The 25526-nt window shown below is 48.5% G+C and overlaps 4 protein-coding genes across 13 annotated transcripts in view; 2 read left to right on the plus strand and 2 right to left on the minus strand.

Moving 5' to 3' along the window:
- Positions 1-1202: 1202 nt before the first annotated feature.
- SAXO5 (stabilizer of axonemal microtubules 5) lies at positions 1203-5450 on the minus strand. Its single transcript, XM_066984132.1, has 8 exons — positions 4922-5450; positions 4336-4433; positions 4056-4150; positions 3848-3963; positions 3386-3504; positions 2968-3169; positions 2174-2259; positions 1203-1637 (listed from the first exon to the last, which is right to left on the minus strand). The coding sequence occupies exons 1-8, from the start codon at positions 5448-5450 to the stop codon at positions 1449-1451; spliced, it is 1434 nt and encodes a 477-aa protein (XP_066840233.1). The 3' UTR covers positions 1203-1448.
- A 50-nt stretch (positions 5451-5500) lies between these two features.
- Positions 5501-8467, plus strand: PEX11G (peroxisomal biogenesis factor 11 gamma). Of its 4 annotated transcripts, none has more exons than XM_048077789.2 (5): positions 5501-5632; positions 5701-5889; positions 5976-6154; positions 6289-6339; positions 6463-8467. In XM_048077789.2, exons 1-5 carry the CDS (start codon positions 5501-5503, stop codon positions 6686-6688), a joined length of 777 nt encoding a protein of 258 aa, XP_047933746.2. In that variant the 3' UTR covers positions 6689-8467. The 4 variants fall into 4 exon arrangements, with proteins under 4 accessions (XP_047933746.2, XP_047933747.2, XP_066840234.1 ...); XM_048077790.2 differs by having other exon boundaries at positions 6289-6336; XM_066984133.1 differs by lacking the exon at positions 5976-6154 and having other exon boundaries at positions 5501-5889.
- An 814-nt stretch (positions 8468-9281) lies between these two features.
- LOC106045009 (ectoderm-neural cortex protein 1-like) lies at positions 9282-12975 on the plus strand. Its single transcript, XM_013195304.3, is given in 3 exon segments — positions 9282-11106; positions 11109-11413; positions 12377-12975. Coding segments are annotated over 2 exon segments (1767 nt in total). The 5' UTR covers positions 9282-9617; the 3' UTR covers positions 11387-11413; positions 12377-12975.
- A 4840-nt stretch (positions 12976-17815) lies between these two features.
- ARHGEF18 (Rho/Rac guanine nucleotide exchange factor 18) overlaps positions 17816-25526 on the minus strand; it is a 49816-nt gene continuing 42105 nt past the window's right edge. For all 7 annotated transcript variants that reach the window (XM_048077641.2, XM_048077637.2, XM_048077636.2 and 4 more), the window contains 3 exons: positions 24785-25112; positions 22994-23116; positions 17816-22910 (listed from right to left, as the gene is read on the minus strand). In XM_048077641.2, the coding sequence (XP_047933598.1) occupies positions 22750-22910; positions 22994-23116; positions 24785-25112 (612 nt within the window). In that variant the 3' untranslated portion in view covers positions 17816-22749. The remainder of the gene's footprint in view (positions 22911-22993; positions 23117-24784; positions 25113-25526) is intronic.

A 25526-nucleotide genomic window follows, 5' to 3' on the forward strand; every position in this document is an offset into this window, starting at 1 on the left:
GTCACGTTGTCTTATCTCTGAGTCACAGGCGCTGTTGATGTGCCACTGGTACGTGCTGGTGGCTCCGTCCGCAGGGAGCTGTCACGCACCGCCAGCCGTGCTGGCAGGTTTCATGTCACTGGGGGAAGCACAGAAAGGCTGTTTGGCCTTCCCAAATTCAGGCATTCCTGAAGCATTTCTGGAAGTGGATGGAGAGGGGTTTAGAAAGCCAAGACCCTTATCCCAAAAGCCAGCTTTGCTTTCTCTGTCTGAAATTGCATCAAAATCCATGTGGAAAAAAAAGTAAACAACCTCAGGGTCCTCCCAGCAGCAGCTCCCCAGCCAGCTGGTACCACCAAAAGGCTGATGTTCACCATTTAACAACCCCAGTGACCCACAGCTGTTCCTGCAGCAGTGCAACAGGTGGCAATGCCACCTCAGGGTCACATAAAAGCTATGGGGCAGACCCGTAGCATGTGCAAGTCCCTGTTACTACACCAAGTGACGCAATCCAGGCGTTTGAATCGAGGTGTTTGCAACCTACCAGTGTAAGACACCGATGTGAGGTGCCTGTGGGAATTTGCAAGGCTTGAGCGTGCAGCTTCTTTGAAGTACGTGTGGAGCACAGAACGTCCCTTTCCCAAGAGATGCAGAGTCAGATCCCAAAAGGAAAGCACAAGGGGTTTGTGGGCCCAGCCCCTGTTTACGTAGAGAACGCAGCGATTGGAAGTGATTTAGTAACGCCTGCTCAAATGCTTTGGTGTTGGTTTGCAGCACACATGAATCAAGTCTGTCCGCATCAAAAGGCCACGAAGAGCTTGTGAAGTGGCAGCTGTGACAAGGCACCAGCTGACCCTGCTCGCTTGGCCTCCCAGGGGAGGGAGCTGACCGCCCCACACGGATCCCGCTTCAAAATATCTACAGCCCAAACAGAGTTAGTGCAAGCTCAGCATTCAGGAAATCCACGTGAGCTATCAGCTCAACAAAAATACACTGCTCGTCGCTAGGAAAACAGCCCACTCATCATAAGCTGGGGAGGGCTACCTCTCTGTCCTACTGTTCACTGGCCTTTGGTTTCAGGCCTTGACACCAAAATCTAAACAGATAACAAGGGAAGATTCCAGCCCACATGCAGCCCTGACAGTGCCTCTCACTTTGCCTCTGATCTCTTGCCCTTCCTCTGAGCTTCCCCTACCCCACCTGCTCCCTCCTGCCCCAGCACCCGCCCGGAGGCACTCTGCGGGTCTTGCAACCCACAGAAATGTGTCACCCATGTCTTTGGGCTGATCCCCAGATGTTTATTCTTGTTGTCACAACACCTTGTGTCCTCATTCAACTCTTGAAATAAATGTTACCTGTAATAACACACAGATGGGCCAAAAGCAGGGCACCAGAAGAGCTAGGTAAAACAACACAGAGGCAGTCGATGGTGCAGGAAGTCCTGGGCAGTCAGCGAGAAAGGGGGAACGTCACGGTGCAAAGACCACCTTCCTCCGGGGGCAGTATCCTTTCAGGGTCCCCAGTGGGACGCGGCTCACTTGGGAGTCTCCCGTCTGGATTTCTGCTGGGCCTCTGGCCTTAGGTGTGAACGCATCCTTCTGCTCTGTGCTGAAGAGCTCCTGCGCCCTCCAGGGTAGCACCAGGTGCGAGCATTTCATCTGAGGAGACAGAAGGGCTTTCAGCGTGGGGTCACAGAGCTGGGGAAGAGGCAGGTGGAACCTGGCAGCCCCTACATCTGAGCCCCATAGTGGCTGCCCAGAGGGTTGTCCCCATGAGCAGCCGAAGCCTGTGCCTTCCTGCATCCTCTCTCTATGGCAATTGCTCAGTCGTCTCTGGTGGTGGTGCAGAGACATTACCCTGACTGGACACCTCTGGACATGTTAATTTATGCCTGAGATTTTCCTCTTCTGATCCTCTGGGAGGACCAAAATCACCTTCCCCCTCCCTCGGCTTAGGTCTTAGTCACCTGTCCCTCCCCTCCCTTCAAAGATTTTCTCAGCTACAACTCTGCTCCCCACAGCGCGTTTTCTAAAGACTGGATACAGACAGGATTTGATGCATGACTGTCCCATTTTAAATGGCTCAAGAGCACACATCAAATCTGATGATGTTAATGGGGCGGCTACAGCTTCGCTTTGTATAATCCTGCTTCCCTAACCTGCCCGTGGTAAACGCAAGCCTATTAATGCTGTACCTGCTGTAGCATGTCTTCAGAGAGTCGCTGTTTCTGCTGTCGGTGTGGGACCAGCATGGCCTGCGTGGTTGTGACAGGACTTTCATCTGCTCACAGATTGAAGTAAAAAGAAAATTCAAGCCAGTAAATTAGGAGGCAACATCAGAAAAGCTTTGCAGTTTGACTTGCAGTCGCAGATCTGCATGCATTTCCACTAACGAGAGGCAAAGACAGGCTTTGCAGTCAGCACTTCGAAGACAACCTTTGGCAAGCACACAATTGCAGTCAGACAGTTCTCAGACTGAGGAAGTAAATGAAGAAATTCACATGGAAGATACAGGAATATCATTCCATGTAGTAGTTATGTGGCCAATGAAAACAGCAATTGCCGCTGTGATCTGTTCCACATCTAGTAAAACAAATGGATTAAAAACAGATACATGGTGTGAAGGGACCTCTCTCAGCTGCAGAGTACTGGCCATCAGAAAGAAGAGGCAATGTCAGGAGGATTTTCTTAATGCCTCCCACGACCAGCACTAACTGCATCTCTTCCTGAGGTTGCAAAAGCACAGCTTTTGATTCAAATCCTTTCCTTCCTCCCCTGAGTAGAAAAGCACGGCAACTTCAAAACACAAACATAGCAAGGGAGAAAGGTCAAGCCACCGGTTCATTTCCCAGAAATCACTCATGTCACCATCTGAATATGCTAACAAGTGCTGTATGATAACAGTGAATGACTACGGCTGGCACAGGCACCAAGGTGATGGATAAGCAAGACATCCAGCACCACGACAGTCTGAGCAACTTAGTCTTACTGTGGTAGTTGAAGGGGATGTGGCTGTGACGTTGATTCTTGCTGTCTCCTGTCACCCTCTGGGTCTGGCGTGGTGGCTGATAGTCTGACTGCTGCATTGTGCTGAAGTAACAGGAGCCTGAACGGTCATCTCCTAAGCAGATGCTGCTTTGATGTTTCTGCAGTAGCAAGTCAGGCTTCGGTGAGAAGTTCCACCTGCCAGTCTAGAGAACACAAGAGCTGGCTTTAACAGAAATAGGCTGTAGCTGGGAAAGGTGCCCTGTTTCACATTACATCCCCATGCAGCCCAGAGTCTAGCATTGCCACCCAGTGTGGAAAGGGGAGAAGAGACAATATTGGCTTAAGGAGGTGCCAGAAGAGTGTGCATTAAAAAGGCGAGATTCTCCACCAGAGAATCACCCGCAGAGCTGGGAACAGACCTCTGGGTAGAAGAACTGCGTCGTAGTCATTCTTGCTAGCGCACGATTTCTCTCAGGGTCTTCGTCTCCTCTGGGGATGGATGAGGCATTTTTGTTTGGACGAGCAATAGCTACAGGCTCTGGCAAAGGCAAGAGTGAAAGATGTCAGAGAACTCCAGCCTCTGAACAATTTATAGCTACAGCAGTTTCTCCACATGCAATCGAGCACAGGAATAAATGCAGGTATTTAACCTGCAAGGGAAGTAGGGTGAGGATGAAACTGAACCTCACGGTGAGGATACTGGTACTGAGTACACAAAAACGATAAAATATTAAAAAAAATAAAATTGTATACATGCAATATCCATGTACTGTATCTTTTTGTAATTATATCATTAAGAACAAGTGATAAAACCCACCGTTCATCTGGTTATAAACATCAGCAGTGGGCTGTGCATTGTCTGTGTCACAGACTTACCCTACCTAGATCGTGTACTGGGTAGAACTCTGATGTTGACGTGGAAAATCTGGTGCAACCATCCCCTAGCTGCAGGTTTGTGTGGTGGATCTGGAAGACAGCACGTTCCTTGTCGTAGATCCTGCAAGATATCAGATATGAGCTCCTTAAATAGCAATGTTCATCAGAAGGAGCAGCTCCTGGAGATGCCTGACAGGCTATCCTGCTGAATACCTGTGCTTCCTCTTGTCTGGAACAGTGTAGGCATGTTTCTGCTCACTCATAGATCCACTGCTTCTGGGATCCCCAAATTTAATACGAGACATGTGCTGAAGGGAAGCCAACAGAGCTACAGAACTGCTGCTTAAAGCACAATCCCTTTGTTTCCCATCTCTGTCTTTCCATCCCTCTGATTTTCACATGCATAGATCACACCCTTTTCAGGACAGAATTCAACTTGGCAATGTGCTGTCCTTTAACTGTACCTTGGTCCTCCCCAAATCCATTCTGTTACCTTTTCACTTGGCTTTGCAGGTAGACTCCATCCACCTTTAAACTGTGCTTGGTAAGAAGTGTGGTAATAGGATCGCCCATCCCCTTTAACAGGACATCCTGCCGAACAGCCAGAAGGGGAAATGAATGGTGTTATTTCTAAAAATGCTGTATTTACATTTGTAAGGAAATATTCATGATATTGAAGCTACACTTGCAAGGCAGCTGCTCTTTTAGCATTTTCGTACTCCTGAATCAATTTAGTACAGTTAAACAGCAAAGCAATGAACATCAGATTGCAACAAGGTGAACTGCAAGATTGCAGAACACGGATGTGGTGCATCAGAAGTGATGCAGGTTTGGTGTAAGAACTGCAACATCTGAGGCTACAGCGAGCAAAGATGTTCTCTGCTGGAAAAGGTTGGCTGGTGAGTGGCTCTAGTTAGCACAAATAAACCCGTTTTATAAGCATCAGGTTGATTTATTCAGCTATGAAATCAGAAAGTAAAATACCCAAATCATTGTAACAGCTTTAATTGTTTGCATCATGACTCTGAGGCATGCCACCAAAAATCCCCGCAGCCCTTTAGACTGTGAGGACAACTCACCCCTGTACACATGAGGTGCCCTGGCAACAGGCTGGATCTCGTGTGCTGGATATGAGAAGGTGTAGACGGATGGAGGGAGCCTTATTTTCTCTCTGTCTCCACAAAGAACGTTATCGCTCCACTCCTGGGCTTTGGGAAGGGCAGCTCTCTGGGGGGGGGCATCAGGACAGGGGTAGCTCTCCCTTGTCGCTGAGGTGAGGACCCGGATGCAGGGGTCTGCGTGCATCCGGACGCACGATGCTGGGGGCACTATGGGGGCGACCAGCTCCAGGCGCCACTCTGGAAAGGCCAGGCGCGTCTCGGAGCAGAGCTCCCTGCCCGCAGCCAGCCTCTGGTTCAGCACATCCCCGCTGCGGGGCTGCGCGGCCGGCGCCGGCCTGTGAACCCCCCAGAAAGGGGGGAACTGAATGTGAGAAAATGGCCGACGGGCCTCCTCGGGGACTCCGCGGCCAGCCCCCAGCTGCAGGCGGGATCCCTGCAGGACGGAAACACCCGGGCTGGGGGCTGAGGGAGGGCACGAGGCCGCCATCCCCGCACGAAGGCCTCGACGGAGCCCCGCAGCCGCTAGGCCTCGTCACCATGGCGACGGCCCCGCTCCGCCATGTTCCCGGCCTGTCCCGCGCGCCCCGACCAGGAAGCGTTGCCATGGCGGCGGGGGGGCTCCGCGGCCTGGTCGAAGCCCTCGAGTCCTACCGAGGCCGGGACCGGGCGGTGAGCGGCGGGGGGCGGCCGGGCAGGGCCCGATCCCGGCTGTTCCTCACCGGGCTTTGCCTCCGCAGGTCCGCGCGCTCTGCTATGGCTGCCAGCTGGCCGGCGGGGCGCTGGGAGGGCGGCAGAGCCCCGCAGCTGGGCTGCCCGGGAGCCTCCTGGCCGTGTCGGCGCAGCTCAGCCACTGCCGCACCGTCCTGCGGCTCTTCGACGACCTCGCCATGCTCAGCTACAGCCGCGGCTACGGGCTGGGGCCCGAGGTGAGCGCAGGGCGGCGGTGGGAACACTGGGAGCAGCCCCGGGGCGGAACGCAGGTGTGAAGGCGCGCCCGCCGTGCTCCCCGCAGGACGAGGACGTGCTGGTGCGCGGGCTCTCGGTGCTGTGCAACGTGGCTGACCAGCTGTACTACCCCTGCGAGCACGTCGCCTGGGCAGCCGACGCCGGCATCATCCGCGCCAGCTCTAGCAAGTGGTGGGATGCGAGCACCAGGCTCTGGGGCTTCTCCCTGCTCCTGGGTGTCCTGCGGTAAGGCCGGCTGGGGAGCGGGCTGAAAGGAAGGCGCCTCTCCGCTGAGATGCTCACGGATGAAGTTAACACTAAAGTAAAGTTCTCCCCTTCGATGCTACAGGGGAAATAACTTTAAATCTGGTTGTTTTCAGATCCTTGAGAATTTTGTTCCGGTTAAGAAAGAAGCTGAGGCAGCAGAGGTGGTAGGATTTCATTTCCTGGCTCTGTGTCTGTTTCAACCCAAATATTTTTATTCTCATTTGTGAGCCATCAATAAGTATTATTACGCTGTGGGCTGTTACTAATACTGTTCTTGCTTTCAACAGCACATCTTCGCCGCAGGATCACAAGAAAATGAAAGCCCAAGTGAGGAGCGAAGTTCTGAGCATCGTCAGTAACATGGCAGATCTCGCCAATGCCATCCACTGGCTGCCGCCAGGATTTCTTTGGGCTGGGCAGTTTCCGCCGTGGTTAGTAGGACTCCTGGGGACCGTCTCTTCCCTGATTGGTATCTACCAGGCATCTAGAGAGGGCAATTCTGGAGCTGTGTGAGCCATATTAAGCCTCTGGAACCCAGTTTTTATGTGGTAAAAATGCATTTATTGGGGCAGGGTGTTTTTTAACTTTCCTGGCTATCGATGATTGTAATTCTGTGCATCCTGTAATTGAGACTGTAATTGAGATCCCTTTTACAGAGAGGATCACTTATTTTATTACTCTTCATCAGAGAAATCTGAAATCAGGTTAATCATCTGAAAATTGAGAAATCTCATAGGACTGATGACATAGAGGAAAAAAGTTGCACTCACTTCCATCCTTCCTTCCTGTACTTCAAAAGAAAAATGCAATCCTCCGGTCTTTGCTCATTTAAAAGAGCACAAAGTCAGTGTTTGGTGGAGAAATGGCCACGGTTCTTTTACTCAAAACTTCCAAGGGTTGGATTCTGCAAGTTCAAGCTCCAGGCTCAGCACTTGGTGCCTCATCTGAGCCAGGGAGGGGACCTTCATCACAGAAGCTTCTCTGTCAGATATTTTGGTGCTTGAGCCCAGAGCAGATGCCCCAAGCGCAAAGAGGAGCAGGTGGCAGAGGGAGGCTGTTGGGTCGCGGGCTGGTTAGTGTATGACAGTTGTGTTTCTGTAGAGGTGATACGGGAAAGAAACAGCTCTAAGCAACGCCTTACTAAGCTTTCTTCCAGCCTCTGTTACTCACTTATGGAGAAATACTGTGAATTGAGACTTCTCAGTTAAACCAGAACATGCAAAAAAAAGTGCGGAGGCTTCAGCTGTGCCTTTGTGGAAGGCCACCGGGTGGAGCTCTTCCACCGAGCTCTGCAAGAGCCAACGGACTTTTTTAAAAAAAGAAACAAATTAATCACTTTTGAAAGGACAGGTCAAACCAATGCAAGAATGAGTTTTACAGTCATATTTCTAAATAGTGCAGATAATAAATGAGATGAATGCTTCAAAAGTGGCCTTGAGTCATCATTACTTCTGATAACTAGACAAATGTTATTTATCTGGCTGTAGAAAGCCCCAAACTGTTTCTAGGCAACAAAACACGTTTGTTCTGTGTTAGCTGCAGCACCCCCAAGGGCAGGCAGAGACCATCTGTTACCCGCCTTTCTTCTAGCGGAATAATTCAAAGCACCTGACTACTTTAGCTTTTCACATAGCTGCATCTTTTGAAAACAGTTCTGCTTAGTCCAAGCAGTGTTTGAACTCCATGCTGCTCAGTTCCACACAGAGCGCCTTTTCAGGACGTTCAGCTTTTCTTTTTTTTTTCGGCATGGACAGGGGAAACTCTCTCCTACCGATGTTCAAAGAGCATAGCAAGGCCTTGATACTCTTTATCCTTTGCCCTGTCCTTGCTGCCCTGCTAGGTTGTTTATCTGGACTTTCACCCTGCTAAATGACAGCTCTGCCACAGATGATGTCTTCGCTCAGAAGTTGGTGGCAGATTTGCAGGTGTCTACTTGCAGTACAACTCGGCTTGCTGGCAGCTATTATCTGGAAAAGGCTCTCCTTTCTGTAATCACACTGCGGGTCTTGCCTCGAAATGGGTGGAGCATCTGGGTACGGCTGCTGACAGACAGCTGTAGCTGTTGCCCAGTCCTGTCCTCGGATGTCACCAGCTGTGACATTGCAGTTTTTTTTTTAAATATGTCAGATCCTACATGCGTGTGTTTGAAACCTAGTAAAACCACTCCTTCAGGACATGCTGTGCTGCTTAGCATGGGACAAGGTGTAGTTACAGTCATTTAAAAAACAAAACAACTGTGCCTATGCAAACCGCCTCTGATGCAGAAGTAGTAAAAACAAATCATGCTTTTAATGTAGCGAAAGGATGCTATAAACTGGTTTATGTGCACTTGCGTTATGCACTTCGTGTTGTCACGCAGCTTTAAGCTGCGGACATTAAAGCCCAGGAGGTTCTCAGGTACGGGGCTGTCTGAACCTAGAACTGCCCTGTTGAACCTTTTTGCTCCCAAATGACCCATAGTGTTTAAGCAGCTGTTGGTGGCAGCTGCTGGCTGCTGGCTCCGTGGCAGCCCTTGCTGCAGCTGACTTTATCTTTCTTGCACAAGATCTTACGGGGGCAGAATTGATCCTCCCGGGAACCTGCCGCTGCTCTTCGCTGTTACGGCCCTCAGCTCTACTCAGCTCTTGCTTCGCCCCACGCAGGAAACATTTGCTGAGCAGGGATGGTTTGTTCCGGCCGTGACCTCACTTTGTCAGCAAGCCGCGATGCGAGAGGCCACGAGCAGATAGCGCGGGTTGTGCAGCGGGTTGCTGATAACGGCTCAGAATCGTGGCTCCTGCTTTATGGCCCCTTTATGGCAGGGCGACAACGAACAAAGCTGCAACCGCGCTTTATGGGTGGCAGATCTGGCGTGCCGCTCCCCTCCCCGGGGCTGCTGGAGGCCTGCTGCGGAAGGGAGGGGTGCTCCTGCCCCAAGGGTGCGGGTGCGGGGGGGGGGGGGGGAGGGCAGCGCTGCCCGGCGCCACCCTGCATAGGAGGACGGTGGGAGGGAAAGGGTTAACGCGCCGCGCATGCGCACGCCCGGCCCGGGGCTCTCATTCACAAAGAACGAGCCGCGGGCGCCGAGGGCGGTGATTGGCCGGCCCGCCGCGGGGGGCGGGGCTTGCGGCGGGGCGGCCACGCGGCGGCTGCGGGGCGCGGCGGCAGAGCGGGGCAGCGGGCGCGGCGGGCGGAGGCGGCCCGGGGCTGAGCCCGGTAAGGAGCGGCACCGGGGGCACACCGGCACCGGGGGGAGCACCGGGACTGCCCATCGCCACCCGTTCGGGACGCGGCAGGCCCCGCGCCCCGTCCCGTTTGGGTCCCCGGCCGCCGGGCACCGCGCTGCCCCCGCCCAGCCGCCGTCCCGCTGCAGCACCGCAGGGCTCCGTCCTGCCCGGAGGTGTCCGAGCCTCGCCGCTGACCCCCCCCCCCCGGTTATCCCTCGCGGAGCACCCTCCCCACCATGTCCGTGAGCAGCCACGAGAACCGGAAATCCCGCTCGAGCTCCGGCTCCATGAACATCCAGCTCTTCCACAAGCCGGGCCACGCCGACAGCCTCCTCACCCACCTGAACCTGCTCCGCAAGCGGCACCTCTTCACCGACGTGGTGCTGCGCGCCGGGAACCAGGCCTTCCACTGCCACCGCGCCGTGCTGGCCTCCTGCAGCCGCTACTTCGACGCGATGTTCAGCGGGGGCCTGAAGGAGAGCAGAGACGCTGAAGTCAACTTCCACGACTCCCTCCATCCCGAGGTGCTGGAGCTGCTGCTGGACTACGCCTACTCGGCCCGCGTGCTGATCAACGAGGAGAATGCCGAGTCCTTGCTGGAGGCTGGGGACATGTTGCAGTTCCAGGATATTCGGGATGCTTCGGCCGACTTCCTGGAGAAGAACCTCTACCCGGGGAACTGCCTGAACATGCTGCTGCTGTCCGATGCCCACTGCTGCGAGCGGCTGCTGGAGCTGTCCTGGAGGATGGCGTTGGCCAACTTCACCTCGCTCTGCAAGACCGAAGACTTCCTCCGCCTGCCCAAAGACAAGCTGCTCGAGCTGGTGGAGAGCGAAGAGCTGGAGGTAGAGGACGAGACCCTGGTGTACGAAGCTGTTATAGGCTGGATCCGGTACGATTTGCCCCGACGCCACGAAGTTCTGCCGGAGCTGCTGCGCTCCGTCCGCCTGGCCCTTCTCCCCGAGTCCTACCTGCGGAAGCAGGTGGCCTGCGAGAAGCTGGTGACCAGCCACAAGCTGGGGGAGGAGATCGTGGCCGACGCGGTACGATGCAAAATGAAGATCCTGCAGAACGATGGCCTTGTGACGGGGTGCTGTGCCCGGCCCCGCAAGGTCAGCCAGGCCCTGCTGCTGCTCGGGGGCCAGACCTTCATGTGCGACAAGATTTACATGCTGGACCATAAAACTCGTGAGATCATTCCCCGTGCTGACATCCCAAGCCCTCGCAAGGAGTGCAGTGCCTGCGCCATCGGGTGCAAAGTGTACATCACGGGTGGCAAAGGCTCCGAGAACGGAGCCTCCAAGGACGTCTGGGTTTATGACACCCTCCACGACGAGTGGGCGAAAGCTGCACCCATGCTGGTGGCGCGCTTTGGCCACGGCTCTGCTGAGCTGGACAACTGTCTGTACGTGGTGGGGGGTCACACAGCAGGGAGCGGCGCCTTCCCCGCCTCTCCCTCCGTCTCTCTCAAGCAAGTCGAACACTACGACCCCCAGCTGGACAAATGGTCCTTGGTGGCCCCTCTCCGAGAAGGCGTAAGCAACGCCGCCGTGGTGGGGGCCAAGATGAAGCTGTTCGTTTTCGGTGGCACCAGTGCAAACCAGGAGAAGCTGCCCAAGGTGCAGTGCTTTGACCCCTGCCAGAACCGCTGGACTGTGCCTGCCAGCTGCCCCCAGCCCTGGCGGTACACGGCCGCAGCGGTGGTGGGCAGCCACATCATCGTGATCGGGGGGACACGGAGTTCTCTGCCAGCTCCGCATACCGCTTCCACAGTGACACCTACCAGTGGTCCAAGTTTGGGGACGTGACCGCTAAGCGCATCAGCTGCCGTGCTGTTACATCGGGTAACAGACTGTACGTGGTGGGGGGCTACTGTGGGGCTCAGCGCTGCAAGACGCTGGACTGTTACGACCCGTCGTCCGACACCTGGAGCAGCGTCACGACGGTGCCTTACTCCCTGATCCCCACCGCCTTCGTCAGCACCTGGAAGTACCTCTCTGCCTGAGCTGCGGTGCTGCGAAGAATCTGGAAGGTAAACGGTTGTGTGTCAACGGAGAGCTGCTCCTTAACTTTGTGCTGCGTGAGGGTTGGACTCTGAAGGGCAGATGCGCTGTGATCCTGGCTGGAGTTGTCCTAGAGAACAGCCTTGTGCAGGCAGCGGCTCCAGAAATGTGCTTCTAGGCTGGTAGTTTGAGATCTAAAACCCTGCCGGAGAGAGCATCTTTCTAGACGCTCAAATGCTGTGGGGAGAAGATTAGTATAAATAACAAGACGCTTAACCTGGCGTCCTAGTCCTTCCACTGAGTCTTGGCCTATGCAAAGATTTTGGGGAATGCTATCTGCGGGCAGGATTGGGTGTCCCTGGTACAGAAAGCTCGTCGAGCCGATCACTATGTTAACACGCGGGCTGGCGGGGGGAGCTCGGGCAGACGGTGTGGTGCCACGAGGGGCTGGCTGCTGCTTTTAGCACAGCTTCCTCCTCCTGGTGCCACAGTTAATCTGCTAGTGGCACCCAAATGTCTTGTGGGACACGAGGGCTATGAGCTGGTGCCAGAACAAGATTATAGCTGGGATTTAGGCCCAGGATGGTTGGTAATTGCATCTGTAAGACAAGCCCTGTCTACATATAAACATAGGCTTTCTGCACTTCTAATTACTCTCTGGTGTCCCCTTCAAGCCATTTCTTTCCTGCTACGCAGCAATTAACTTTTTAAAAGTTTGCAACTGGAATTAAACCTTCCTAGACACTTTTGGCAGAAAAGATGCCAGTGAATCACAGATCCCCGCTTTTTTTTTTTTCCCCTTGCAAGAGATCTGCTAACCAAACAAACTTGTTTAATAAGATAATCTGTAACACCTATAGAAAATTCTTGGCTGCAGAGGGGAAGAAGCAGTAGTCATTCCACAATAGCAGATTTCTCTGTTGGTTTTGAGCCCTGGGGAGCATTCTTGGGTTTAGTGCGCACGTCTCATAATGCTCTCTTCTGCACTACAGGCTTCACATCTGATTTTGCCAGTTGTACCTCACCAAGGACCCAGACAGAAGACATGGGCAGTAGGAGTGCCTCCCTCCTTCCCAGCAAGTCTGAACTGTCCTGGATGCCAGCCCTTGTACAGATCTCATTAGCAGCAGCAGGGCTCAAGGCAACATGGCTTTGGCTCTGAACCACTTTTGTAAATCCCCTCCGTTCAGAACAGGGAGGGGACAAGCATAGAGGGGCCCCTGTGGACTGGCAGCTTGCGCTGTCCCTTGAGATGGCACGAGGTTTCCAAGTTTTCTGCTCACTCATGTGATGATCTCAGACCGGGAGCCAGAGGATTGTTTTCTACTTCTTTCTTTTAATATTTTAAGTGATATTTTTTACTGGAAAGGACAAAGGAAGCTCTTAAGTAACTGGCAGCAGGCTCTGGGCTGTACTGCTGTCTGATAGCTGTGACTTGGAATGCAGTCAGCACCAGAGGCAGTTGCCTGAAATGTCTTAACACGTGACAGTACTTTGCCCATGGGCTGGTTCTGTACATTTTTTTTATACAGCAGTTGTGTGTGTTTATTACTTAGACTGGACCTACTTCAATAAATCTGAATAAAATCCACTGTGTCCCTTGCCTGTTCTGTATGCTTAATCTGCAAGTTCTCCCAGCCCACACCTGAGGTAATGTTTAGCAAAAGCAGTGAAGAGCATTCCCTGCTTGAGAGTCCAAGCCTTAATCTGCAGGCTCAGATCTTCCCTTGTGTTTGTAACACAGGACAAAGGAAGGCTCGGCTCCCGTACTGCCTTCCTGCTTTAAAAGGACCACAACCCTGTTTAGAACTCCAAAGTTTAAGCTGTTCTCTGCCTTCACCTGCTCATCCTTGCTGCCCAAAAACATAGAGGAAAGAGCTGCCACTTCTCTCCCAAGGTGCTGCCTGCTCTGGGCCTGCTGCAGGCAATTGTGGGGCTGCTGTAGGAAGGAATAGCTCTACTAAAGGTGGGCGGTACGAGGCAGAGGAATCAGCATGGCCAGAGGAAATAGGCACTGAAGGTGCAACCAAATGTCTCGCCACAGAAGCATGGTTTGTGAGCAATTATTCAATTTCAGGCAGAGTTAAATAAATCAACGTCACAGCCATCCCGAGCTGCTAGTGTAGGCAAGAACTGGCAAGACTGGAAGGAAAAGCCGCCCTCTTCGTGGTGGCTGAAGAAGATAAAATGACTTCATCTCCATCCTGTTTTCTGATGCCTCTGCTCTTTTCAGCCCCCAGGCTGGGCCTTTTCCCATTTACTCCTGCTGGGTTGCCTCGACCCCACACAACAGCCTGCAGGGAGACGAGCCCACAGCCGGCCCTACAAAGCCAGCCTGGAGCACCCCATGCAGCAGCTGGGGTGTGGGGCAGCTCCAGCTCGGCTGTGGCTCACACATGCAAGTGCAGGCAGGGGAAAGTCACAGAACAGGACAGAGCTGGGACTAGAAGCCAGCAGGAAGCACCTTTCCTGTAACTGTTGGGAGCTGCTTCACCCTTTATTACATCTACAGCTATTCCTGAGGTCGGACAAAGTCCGATTACCCAGAAAGTCAGAGGAGCTGAGGTTTCATTCATGGCCATTTGAGCAGCAGCTGTTTTATTTATTCTGCCAAGCAATAAATGTTGGCTCCCAGCCACATCCGGCTTTTGCACAAGGGACAAAGTTGCTTCTAGCAACTTAGGTCTCTGTCTGCTTTCTGCTCCTGACGCTGGGCTGTTATCCGAGCCGTGCTCGCAGCATTTTCAGCAGTGCTGGGGCCACTCACCAGTGGCCCTTCTGCTGAAGGCTTCGCTAGCATCTGTGTATTGCTTCCTCATTTCAAACTGCACCTACAGCTAACTACCTCTCAGGGAAAACTAGCACTTGAAGCACACCTGGGCTTGGCTGATCTGCAGTGGCTCCCCACTGCTGGCAACAAAGACAGCAAGAGCTGCGTTTCATCGCCTTCACCCTTCTGTCACCTGGCAGAAAGCCCTGTGCTGGCCCTCCGGCTCCACCTCCTCCTGGCAGGAACCAGCTTCCAGCACAGTGAGGAGCGCTCCTGGGGAAAACGAGACACCTTTTCCACTTGCACGTCAGTCCCAGCTCCGTACATCACAGACCTGTTCTCCCGGTCTGACATTTCCATGCATTAATCCAATCACTGCTTCAGTGACGCGGTGAGAAGATTTGGGCCAACTGGGCTGCAGATGAATTTGGTTTAGGGGTTAATTTCGCTACTGGAACAGAAATCCTCCTGAATTAATATAATCCATTTTGAACCTCAACACAGTTCAAACCCAGGCCTCTTCTCCTAGCCCAGAATCCTGCTTCGTGGCTGTACCCCTCCAGCTGCAGGAGCTAGACCCCAGCCCACAATCACATCTGAAAAGGCAGCACATCTGGGCATCCTAGGCTCAAGGCCAAAAAACAAAACAAAAAACCCCTGTGACATCACTCCTCCATGGGACATTCCTCTCCTTGCACAGAGCCTGCAAGTCACACTAGCCAAACAAACCATCGGTCAGACCAAGCCACCTCCCTCCTGGCCACAAGATTTGCAGCCAGTCCTGACCTGACACGAGCTACGCTGCTTCTTAGGTTGGTAGCTGCATTCTGCCCAGCAACCCCTGCTGCCAGAGCACAAAGGCAGTGCACGGTCTTTCTTCTTTCTCTACCATGGATAGCCAGAGCCATTAACTGCAAAAAATAAAAAATAAAAAAAAAAATCCAGCACAGCAGTAACAGAAATTTCCTTTCCTGGCTAAGATCAGGTATAGATTGTTCGAATGTTCTGCAGGACACCCACCGTGCACCTAGCAAGGAACTGGAGCACACATCGCTACGTTTCAGTGACAACTTGTGGTGGCCCTTGAAAAACAAAGCACTATGCTACACAATTTTTGTCCATGAATTCGTATATTCTAGAAGGGGAAAGGGCATTACCATCTACCTGTCTGAAATCCCCTGAATGAATTGTGTATCACGTGCAGCCATCTGGGATGACTTCAGGTCTAGCAACACGCCACGCTCCATACAGCGACAAGAAACCCAGTGCTGCTCTGACATGGGAAAGGGACATCAACGTTACGCTGCTCAGCAGGGACTTTTCACACTTCTGTGTGCTTGTGCCCCCGAAACAAAGCGATCCCTGCCGTGCACAAGTCTCTCGTGCATGCAACGCTGTACCAAAGCCAGGGACCACGCATCTCATACTCCAGTGTTGCCAGCTCTAAGAGAGCTCAGCTTTTATCCTCTGCCAGATCCCATGGGCCCAGAAGCAGCAAACAATGCAGACATCACACAAGGACAGGCCCCACATCCCTTGTCTGTTGAGCCTTGGGCCAGGCCCCATCTCTGGGATGAGAAATTAGACCGGATTTGAGTCACAAGGCTGAGGAAAGGGAAAGGCAGAAACCAGCACATTCCCAGTGCCAGAGCACACCATGGAGCCCGTATCCTTTGTGCATGTTTGTCCTCAAGCATCTGGCCTGCCAATGAATCTCAGATGCATGTATGGGAACCATCAGCCATGTCTCACCCACATGAAAGAGGAAGGTTTAGCATAAAGCTGGTCATTGCCTATGGCCTCAGAATGATTCATCCAAATAGAAAGAATGTGGTTTGGGTTTCGGGTTAATTAGCTACAGATCTTAAAGAGAGACAAGGCAGGGCGGAGCTGCTGGAAGACTGGTGTGAGCAAGTAACAGCTCTGTAGGCATTGCCGTCCATCCTGAAATCACGCCTTCCTTGTGAGAAGTGGAGAACGTGCATCACAGATGAGTGACAGCATTATCGATGATGCTGTCACTCAAGGTGTTTCTGAACACCAAAGGAATGTCTACCTGGCTGTTGCAGCAAGAACTGAAGCCGAAGACAGATACACCCACGCTCATTTGAGTGCTGATGGCTGCGGCAGCACCAAGCTTCTAACAGATGCAAATTCTGAGTTTAAATATGCCCTTACAGAGCTCTGGGCTGCTGCAGCCGGGCAGTTTAGTTACCTGTGCAGATCTGTGCTGCAGGGCTACCTTGTAGCCACGTTACTCTATCCAAATCCACGCTCCTCAGTTAGTATTAGGAACTCTGCCTACAGGTCTGAGGCATTATTATGGCTGCCAGAGGAGTCCATACATTACAACTGGGGAGAAAAGAAATCCACTGCTCTAGAAACACATCATAATTCCTGCCCTAGATCATTCCTTGCAGCTGTCCCCCATGACAATGCTTCGATTCTGTGTCTTGCTGCTGAACAGTATTTAGAAATGAACGCGGAAAGTTACTTGCCTTGCTCTAGCGAGACAGCGAGATCTGAAAGTGCACATAGGTAGTGACCTCCAGTGGCCACTGCAGCTCAGCTCCTTGGAAGCTGAACAAAGCAAAAGCAGATGTAAGAAATTTTCTCTTAAAGGAAGTGCAAGCAAAAGCTTATACATGTTTCAAGACTTTGTTCGCTAAAACATCAGTTTGTTACTTCCCACAAAGATAGTCATCCTTTGAACACTGGTGTGCCTAGAAGTTTTTCATTATTGGCATACATTGGAAAAATAGAAAAACTTCTGCTTTTCCGAGTTCCAGTTTTTTGCCACAACACAGGTATCAACAGCACTTCAGAGACTTAAAAATGCAGACTAGAATGCAGACTACTCCCCTGACTCCTGTACACAGAGAACCGGAGCCCTCCAAAGGTGCTTTGATACGCACAAAGACTTACCTCTGTGCAAAGCAATTCGGACTGCATCATTTGCACCACCACATTCAGAAATGGCTGAGGGTTTCCCTCAATGGTGACTACAGTGTAGAATTTTAATGGTTAAAAAAAATTAAAAAAAAATCACACCTCTTCCTTTGAGAACACCCATCCTAGTTCTCCCACTCTCGCCCCAATTTTGCATCTGTTCTGATTTCTGGAATTATTTGAGGTTACAGTGCTTGGGTTAGCTTGCCAGTATGCCACAAGTGGGGATTTTACCAGGAAACACAACTTGCTGACTCTGGAGCTGGGAAGCACTGCACCAGCCAGAGGCTATGGGCTGGTACAGAGAGCGAAGGCTGCCAAATTGGCAGAAGCAGCAGGGAGAAAGTTTCTATTTTCGTTATACTTGTTCCAAATGGGAACCGATACTGTCTGGGACAGAGCCAGGCATGTCTCAGACTGGCACCATGCAAAGCAACTACATGCTAATATAAGCAACTTCGTTAAGTTCACTCTTTTGCTAGTATGCTGAGTTCAGACATTTTGAGATCAGCTGATTCCTTCCTAGGGTGCTCACCTCACTGGCAAGATCTGCAACTATTAGTATCCACTTAACACCTCTCCTTTGGAAAACTGTCAGCGTTCGTATGGCAGGTTATTTCTGTCCGGGGTAGAAAAGGAGAAGCACGTGAGAAGTGGTTGCTGCTTTGACCTTTGGTTCAAATAGAAAAAAACACATAACATAGAGCACATATATGATTAATGTATATGCATATAAAGGCAGGTTTTTTTTTTTTTTTTTTTATTGCTAGAAGTTGGTTTCAGTCCTATTGCAGCTCTGAAATCCTTCAGTGGAGAAACATTGCAGTCATTGTAAAAATCATCATTTGGTGTGCTAAGATCAAGTTTACAGTTAATCAAGAGTGCACAATTCAACAGAATATTAACATTTAACCGTCAACTTTACAAATAAAATAAGACTACAAAGACGTTGCTACTGAAGTATCAACAGTAAAGGAACTATTTACAATGTTTACACCCTAACAAAGAAAAAACAAAACAAAAACAAACCCAAACACTTCCCCAACAAAATGGTCAATTTAACCATGAACCATGATTATTTATTAAGTCTTTACAGTGCAAGGTGGGCCTAGAAACCAGACCTAAGACTAAATAGCATCAAGAGAGTTCACAGCTCTGAGTGACATGCACGCAGTTATGCCGACAGGATCTATTTCCATGACAATTTCCTTTTAGGTACAAACAGCAATGGAATCTGAAATAAACTTTTCTAAAGTGCTCCAATTTCTTTCAGTACAAAAATATAAAAAAACTGATTTATAAACATGGCACAAATGGTACGAACCAGAGCTCACACAAATGGTATTTGATGTATCACATGCTGATGGTAAATATTCACGAGCTGCCAGTTGTTACAAAGATTTTGGGTCTGGCCTTGAAGGGAGAGGCAAAGGCTTTTTTTTTTTTAATTTTTTTTTTTTAAATTTATAAACCTATTCAGCAAGAAGGTCAGGCAAGAATACCATGTACAATCTGGCATCAAGGAGTGTTTTTTTTCCTTGTGAGAACTGCTGGGGAAGACAACAAAAATGCTCCAAATTCCCTTGCACAGGGGCACAACATACAGGAACATCACTGAGCACCACCAGGGGAGACTTAGCTCCTATTCTGCTGAACTGAAAGTAGAACTAAAAATCTATCTTAAACCTTTCCTAGTTTAAGTTTCATCCTTCATTGTAAATGAAAATGACAATCACCAAATCCCATGTATGCAGGATCACCTAACTATTACTCAGAAAGACAAAACTGCTAGGAATTTATTTAGAATTACTCCTACCTTTGCAGGAATACTATTAGCTTGCTGAGCAAGAATCTCTAGAAGTACCAATTCTTCTGCTTCATGCTGGGAAATGATTAGTGATCTCAATTTATGGGATGTGCCACATCTACAATCCACAGATAGTACAGCTGAAAACTAGGAAAGCATTTACAGCATGCACAGGGCAGATGTGCTCAGTACTAGCGAATATGGAGGGATCTTCAGTCTGAAATACAAAATGACCACAGTCCAAATGGGAAGGGACAGAGGAAGTCTCTTTTACACCAGAGTTAAAACTGAGAATCAGAACCACAGAAACAGTCTCTACATTGCAACATCACAGGACAAACAGGACAATAATTTTAAGGCTGTGACACAAAGCAAAGAAGAAGGCAGTTCAGAGCTCATGCTGTAATTTCCTCTACATCCCAGCTCAAGAAAGAAGCCAAAAGGCACCTGGGAGGCAGAGTTTTGAACTGTCTAATCCTCTGATATCACTTCAAAGGAAACTTTTATCTGAAGTAAGCAAGAGTCAAATGGAAAGGATATTACTCAGAATCAATAGCACGTCACTTAGCCCAGGATACAGAAGTATTTTGCAATACAATCTGCTTAGAAAGACTATTTTTCTACAAATCAGGTTTGAGTAGAATCCAAAACAAGTGCACTCAACTAGAGTGATTTAATAACAATTTCACAGATTCAATTTTGCAGAAGTGCAGACCCACACTTTATTTAAAGAAAATATTTCACTTGCTTGTTATCTTAAATAATTTAACTTGCTTGTTCACTTAAATACCTTGTATGGCACTTCTATGATTTTGAGATGATGCAATCTCTATTCATGGGGAAAATGGCTTTCCTAAGACTAGCTGCAGCCAGACGTGTATTGAAGACAGGTAACTTTTACGATAATTTCTCAGTTACAGATTGAAAACCAGTATTCCAAAGAACTCTTGGTGTGCTGAACCAACAGCCTAGCCTGTAAAAGTCCCGTGTCCATTTGCTAACAGCCACAACTTATCCAAAGCACTGCTGACAATGAATATTAAAAGTTATATTTAAGTTAAAACATATTAAAGGAAATGAGACCTCACTGCAGACTTAACATTTTCCAGATGTTACCATCCTATATCTGAGTTCATTCACTGCACAGAGTAAGAAGAAAAATGTTGCCGAATAAACCTCTTTGGTCCATAGAACACTCTCTCTCCCATACATTAAGACAGGCACAAAACTGAGCCAAATACATGTTTCTAAAAATTGTTTTAAAATATCTAAACAGAGACCTCCCTCCTTGGCTGAGGTGGTTTATTCCACTGATGCAACTTAGCTTTAGGTTAAAGCTGCTAAAAACTGGTAATTTAGGGCAATGGGGGCATAGAGTTTGCACTAGGAGTGGCCCAAACCACAGCATGGAGAGAACATACTGTACATTCTTGCTGCTTTGCTGTACGTTTACAGAAGGAATTACACGGGTATCAGAGACGACTAGAGTCTCCACATTGGCTGACTGAAGAATCAGTCCTATAGAGCTGCTGAATTGATCAGAAGTTACATTCATTTTAAGGTATTCCCACTATTTTAACCTAGGTTTTAGGAATGCAAAAATACACTGTAGAAATAGGTTCTAACCATTATCAACACAGTATCACAACAATGCAAAAATGCCTACGCTCCTCATACTGTTTTCTGCAGATCTAGACATTGATAACCTCTGTAAGTTCTGCAAGGCCCATGATTTACGAAGCAATACTTTGGTATTAAAGTGAAGTGTGTCCTACTTAATTGTATTATTTTGCTGGGGAGGTGTGATGGGGGAAAGTATCACCAGTCTGATAACAGACTAGATAGTTCGGAGTTTCCTCTCATGTAACATCGCAACTCTGTTGAACTCTGTGCCTTGTTTCAGGTTGATACCAGTATCACTCAGCAAAAAGACCCTTAAATACAGCATTACAGCAAGGACTGCTTGCTCCCCAAGACAGAATCAGTATTTTGTAGCTCATCTTTTTGCTCTCACAATGACCAGTAAGTTTGGATATTTCAAGTTCTTATCTGGAGACACTAACAACCCTAATTATCACCTCTTGGAAATAAACTCCATATTTTCTGCTGAAAATTTACGTTTCTTGCACTGTAAGTACTGCAATAATTTTAGAACCTTCAAGCAAAGTGAAGTTACTGTCTTAAAGAACATTACTAATGTCACATAGGCCATGACAACTGAGATAGAGTAACTGATTCAATGATTTGAAGAGAGACTGATAAACTGCCATTCCGAGCCACTGCCATGAGGCTGAATGGGAACTGATCAGGCATTCCATTCACTTGTGCTAAAAATCACTCCCAGCCAGGGTTAAAGATACAAAATAACCCCATCAATCACGTTCTGAAAGGTATTAACCCAAGTTTTTAAACTCCGAGATTCTGATTTCTCTAACTCCATAATAACGTCCTCTGAACAGTTTCTCCTGTGCACAATATATCTGACTGGTCACATTTGACACACATCGGAATACACGTCCTTCGGGGATGTGAGTAATAAAGAACTGAGATACAGAGCAAAGTAATAGAATACAACAAATGACTGTGCAAATTACTACAAAGAGAAATAATGCCTTTTGAGCAGGGCTCTGTTAATATCATCATCATTCCATAATTAAGAACTGACCCATTTAACAAGAGGTATCAAAGCTGGTTTAGCTGTAAGCAGCTAAACCAACCCAGGTTTAGCTAATAGCACTTCTTTTATTATTAAAAAAAATAAAACAACAAAACAAACAGTTCTTATTCCCTTCATTCCTTACAGTGCTGCAGAGAAGCTTCTGCAGTAACAGCAGCTTTGATATCTTCTGATACTCGGAGTAAAGTCCCAAGAAGTTGGCAGACAAACGAAAGATGCAGAAGACTTGGGATGAAACGAGACAGTAATTACTGCATTCAAACACTTATTATACGTCTTCCAGCAAGGAACAAAATCCAGGCCTCTAAGTTCCTTCTGAACCAGCTCATGAGTTTTGCCTGGGAGCCTGTACTGCTCTCACTAACCGGAGAGCCACTCAGTGTCTGCAAAGAGACAGGCTTCCTCGTGCAAGCCGACATTCAATGAAATGTGCATTGAGTCCAAGTCTTTGTAACCGCTGGGTGTCCTCACATGTTCAACCCTCCTCAGCCACAAGCAGGTGGAGCCCTTGAACCTTGAAGACTCTGAAGCAGCTTACCTCGTCTTTCCTACTGTACCTGGCCACTGAGCATGCGCTCCACTAAATTTAGTAAAGAAACAGAGATGCTAGCCTGGTTCCTGTGAGGCGGTATCACAACGTTCATCGTGCCTGGCTGTAAGGAGACTGGCTTGCTAGTCAACAAGTTAACACACAGTTAGCATAATCCATTACAGCGACCTTGCACCTGTGAAAAAGGGATTTAAAAAATCTCAGCCATTTCGGGGCTTACTACTAAAATTTTTTTTACATAAAAATCTGGGAGCTTCATTATCAACTACAACAATTTACAAGATGGTGCCCACAAAGAGCGTAAATACACCAGAGAGAGCAAATTGCAGTAAATGGCAGCACTTTAACATGCTCTGAATTTATACACCCATGCTATGCGTCAACACATTTCCATGGTTGGAGAATTCAAAAGCAAATTATTACCACTGTGCCCTCATTTTGAGCTGCTGGCAAAGAAGCCAACAAAGTAAAACTGTAATCCTGGTCTGGTCGTTGTTAGTATTAGCGGGGCAAGGATAAAAAGACATCCATGTCAGGTCTTTGTCACGTTGAACACTGGAGCCTGAGTTCTTGAATCAGTATGTCAGAAGACTGATCTTTAAATGGAAACAATTAGAAAAAAATTACATCTTCTTTGCTGGTATCGTCTTGTGCATTTAACACAGTCGACTGAGAGGTCACCAGGGTCTGAACGTGAACGTTACTGGGCTTGAATGGGTTTGCTGAGGCAGATGAAAGTGCTTCTGGCTGACCATCTGTAGAGCCATATAATTCTATAGAAAAAACAGAAGAAGACAGATTCATGACACTGCACAGTCTGACATCTCCACAGATGTACAAGTTAGTCAAGAAGTACCTGTCTGGAATGCAGTGGTCTGGCTGCTTGGGAGGACTGGACTTGCTGATCGCCTGCCTCTGAGGATACCCTCCTCTCGTCCAACGAGCCTAGGGGGAATCAGCTGCTTCTGATCAACAGATGCTGAAGAAAATATTTTACAAATCAGTATTTGACAATAGCAGTACTTCACTGATTTCACTGCTTCATGCTGGAGGCCGCAATACAGACACCTTTGCATATTCGAGGAAGCTGCTATACCATAAAGAGTTGTTGCTTCTGTAAGTTAAATTTTCTCTTCAGCTGTTCAGACCATGAGTACGCTTTCCCTCTCCTCTCCCCTGAGGACCTCCAATTCAGTTACTACCAGCTTGACAACCACAAATTCAAAATCTTGTATTATAAAGCACAGTGGAGAAAAAAAAATCTTTGTCCCTACCACTCAAATAGCAATGGCTATTTGCTACTTTTAACACACAAAACTGCAATGAACTTCTGTCTCTGCTCTCCATCTGTCTCACAGCTGCTCAGCTGAAGAGTACATCGATTGTGGTGTTATGGCCTGTCAGTTTCTTAATTTCAACAATAAAAGCAATTCATGAAATGGTTATTCTGGATCCAAAGAACTCCTCTCAGTAACATTCCTGACATGTCACAAAAACCAAATTCAATACCCAGTATTTTGCCACTTGTACAGAAAGTCCTGTTCCATTTTATTCTAAGATCTACATATGGGCATAAAAAGCATGCATCCCACTAATGCTCATGAGAGAACAGAGACCAATATATTTGCGTTTTAGGCCTTTCATATAAATTTTGGAAAAACACCATTAAGTACATTTCCACTGCAGGGATCATTATGTAACAGCTATTAAAAATAAAGCTGCAGAGTTGCAGTATTAGAGCTCTATTTGCCCATTTACCAGTACTTGGTATTCAGACGAAGGGGGTATTAGGCTTCGTTTATATGCAAAAACATAAGTTTGTAATTCTATTAAACTTCAGGTGCAGAGACAGACTTTTTTGCAACACGCAGAAGACAACCCCACTCCCTGGGCAGGTTTGGCCTTGAGTCTGCTGGAGTAGTGTAGGCCCAAGTGACGTGCAGGCTTGTCAGCTCAGAATCCTATATAAAGCTAGGGAGATAATTTTGTAACTTTAAATTATAGGCCCTTTTCTCAGGCTGGCAGAAAAGCTATTTTTAGTGGTAAAGAAAAAGTGGTTTTTATTGTGTCTGTCATTGGCAAAGATCACTACTTTAGTACCTAGTAGTTAGCAGCAGAAATTACACCATGACAAGGTAACTGTATTTTTACTTGCTTCTATTTCTGACAAAATTAGCCCCTTTCAACTCCACAACACATACAGCATCTCAGATCTGGCCTGGAAAACTGTATTTAATGACTGACTGGTGCTAAGAAAGGCACCACATTTAGTGTTATTACAGCTCTGAACATAGTGAGAAGAGGTTAAGACAGCCTCAAAACATTTCATTCACGCAGAACAAGCAAAACATTTGCTATTTCCCTTTACCACTACAATTAGGCAAGATTTTATATCCAGGTTTACAAGTGCTCACCATAATTCTGTCCTATTGGCTTACAGCACTCCATTTCCAACATTATCTATCTGGGCTAAATTTCCAATTTAACAGTACATGCACATTGAGCTCCTAACTTAAGGACTTCAAGAGCCCACAATTCGTAGCACATTAATTTCTGGGTTCCACATGGGTAGTCAGAGTTTTAAACTACAGCGTTCTGTCTCCTTGTGATGCTGGCAGAGGTTAGAAATCCATTTAAATATACTTACCCGAACTGTCTGTCCTGTGAGATGCTTTGCTCTTCCCACCTTTCTCTTTGCTTCCTTTTGTAAAAGCGGCAAGCTTAGTAGGGATCTGCTGCTGAACTGCAGCTGGTTTCTGTATCTGATTAGTTGCACTCAGGAGGTGGATTGGCACTTCGTTCTTCAGTGCAAGAACTGGACGATTCTCCAGGGTGGTACTGTCCCTACGAACCAGCTCTGGCCGTTCCAAGTAATCTATTCCGGAGATGCTCACTCTCGCAGAGCTTTTCAAGACTGGCAGAGATGGTTCTACCCCTTCTCCATTGAAGCTAATGGAGTGGCTTTGCATCTGGTTCTACATGAGGAAAAAGGCGTTCTAAGTCAAACAGGTACTTTCATTATCTCAGACACAATAAGGAGAGACCACCCTCAACCCTGCAGACACAAAGCACTTTCCTTGTGAGAAATGCAACAGGCTAGACCAAGCTCAAAGCATGCCGGCAAATGGAAGAGAAAAAGATCCTCAGCAATTCAATTGCTTAATATCACACCTAACAAAGGAACACAACGGTGTGTACTGGGTCTGGCTGGGATGGCGTTAACTTCCCCTGCAGCAGCCAGCAAACTGCATTAGGTAATGATAGAATGGACAGAAAGCCATACTTTCAGACAGTAATAAACAAGCCAATTTAATTGGACCCCAAAATTCACATTTTGAAACATAGAAGATGTCTTTAAAATCAACTGTATAGAACGCTGTCAACGTAGT

This window comes from Anser cygnoides, chromosome 27 (genome assembly GCF_040182565.1).
Source record: "Anser cygnoides isolate HZ-2024a breed goose chromosome 27, Taihu_goose_T2T_genome, whole genome shotgun sequence".
Lineage (NCBI taxonomy): Eukaryota > Metazoa > Chordata > Aves > Anseriformes > Anatidae > Anser > Anser cygnoides.

Coding starts and splice junctions, on each gene's coding strand:
- PEX11G (XM_048077789.2), top strand. CDS start 5,501: ATGGCGACGGCCCCGCTCCGCCATGTTCCCGGCCTGTCCCGCGCGCCC. Junction 5,890..5,975: donor GCTACGGGCTGGGGCCCGAG/GTGAGCGCAGGG, acceptor TGCTCCCCGCAG/GACGAGGACGTGCTGGTGCG. Junction 6,340..6,462: donor AAGCTGAGGCAGCAGAGGTG/GTAGGATTTCAT, acceptor TGCTTTCAACAG/CACATCTTCGCCGCAGGATC.
- SAXO5 (XM_066984132.1), bottom strand. CDS start 5,450: ATGGCGGCCTCGTGCCCTCCCTCAGCCCCCAGCCCGGGTGTTTCCGTC. Junction 4,151..4,335: donor CTGCAAAGCCAAGTGAAAAG/GTAACAGAATGG, acceptor GCTTCCCTTCAG/CACATGTCTCGTATTAAATT. Junction 3,505..3,847: donor CTACCCAGTACACGATCTAG/GTAGGGTAAGTC, acceptor TGCCTTTGCCAG/AGCCTGTAGCTATTGCTCGT.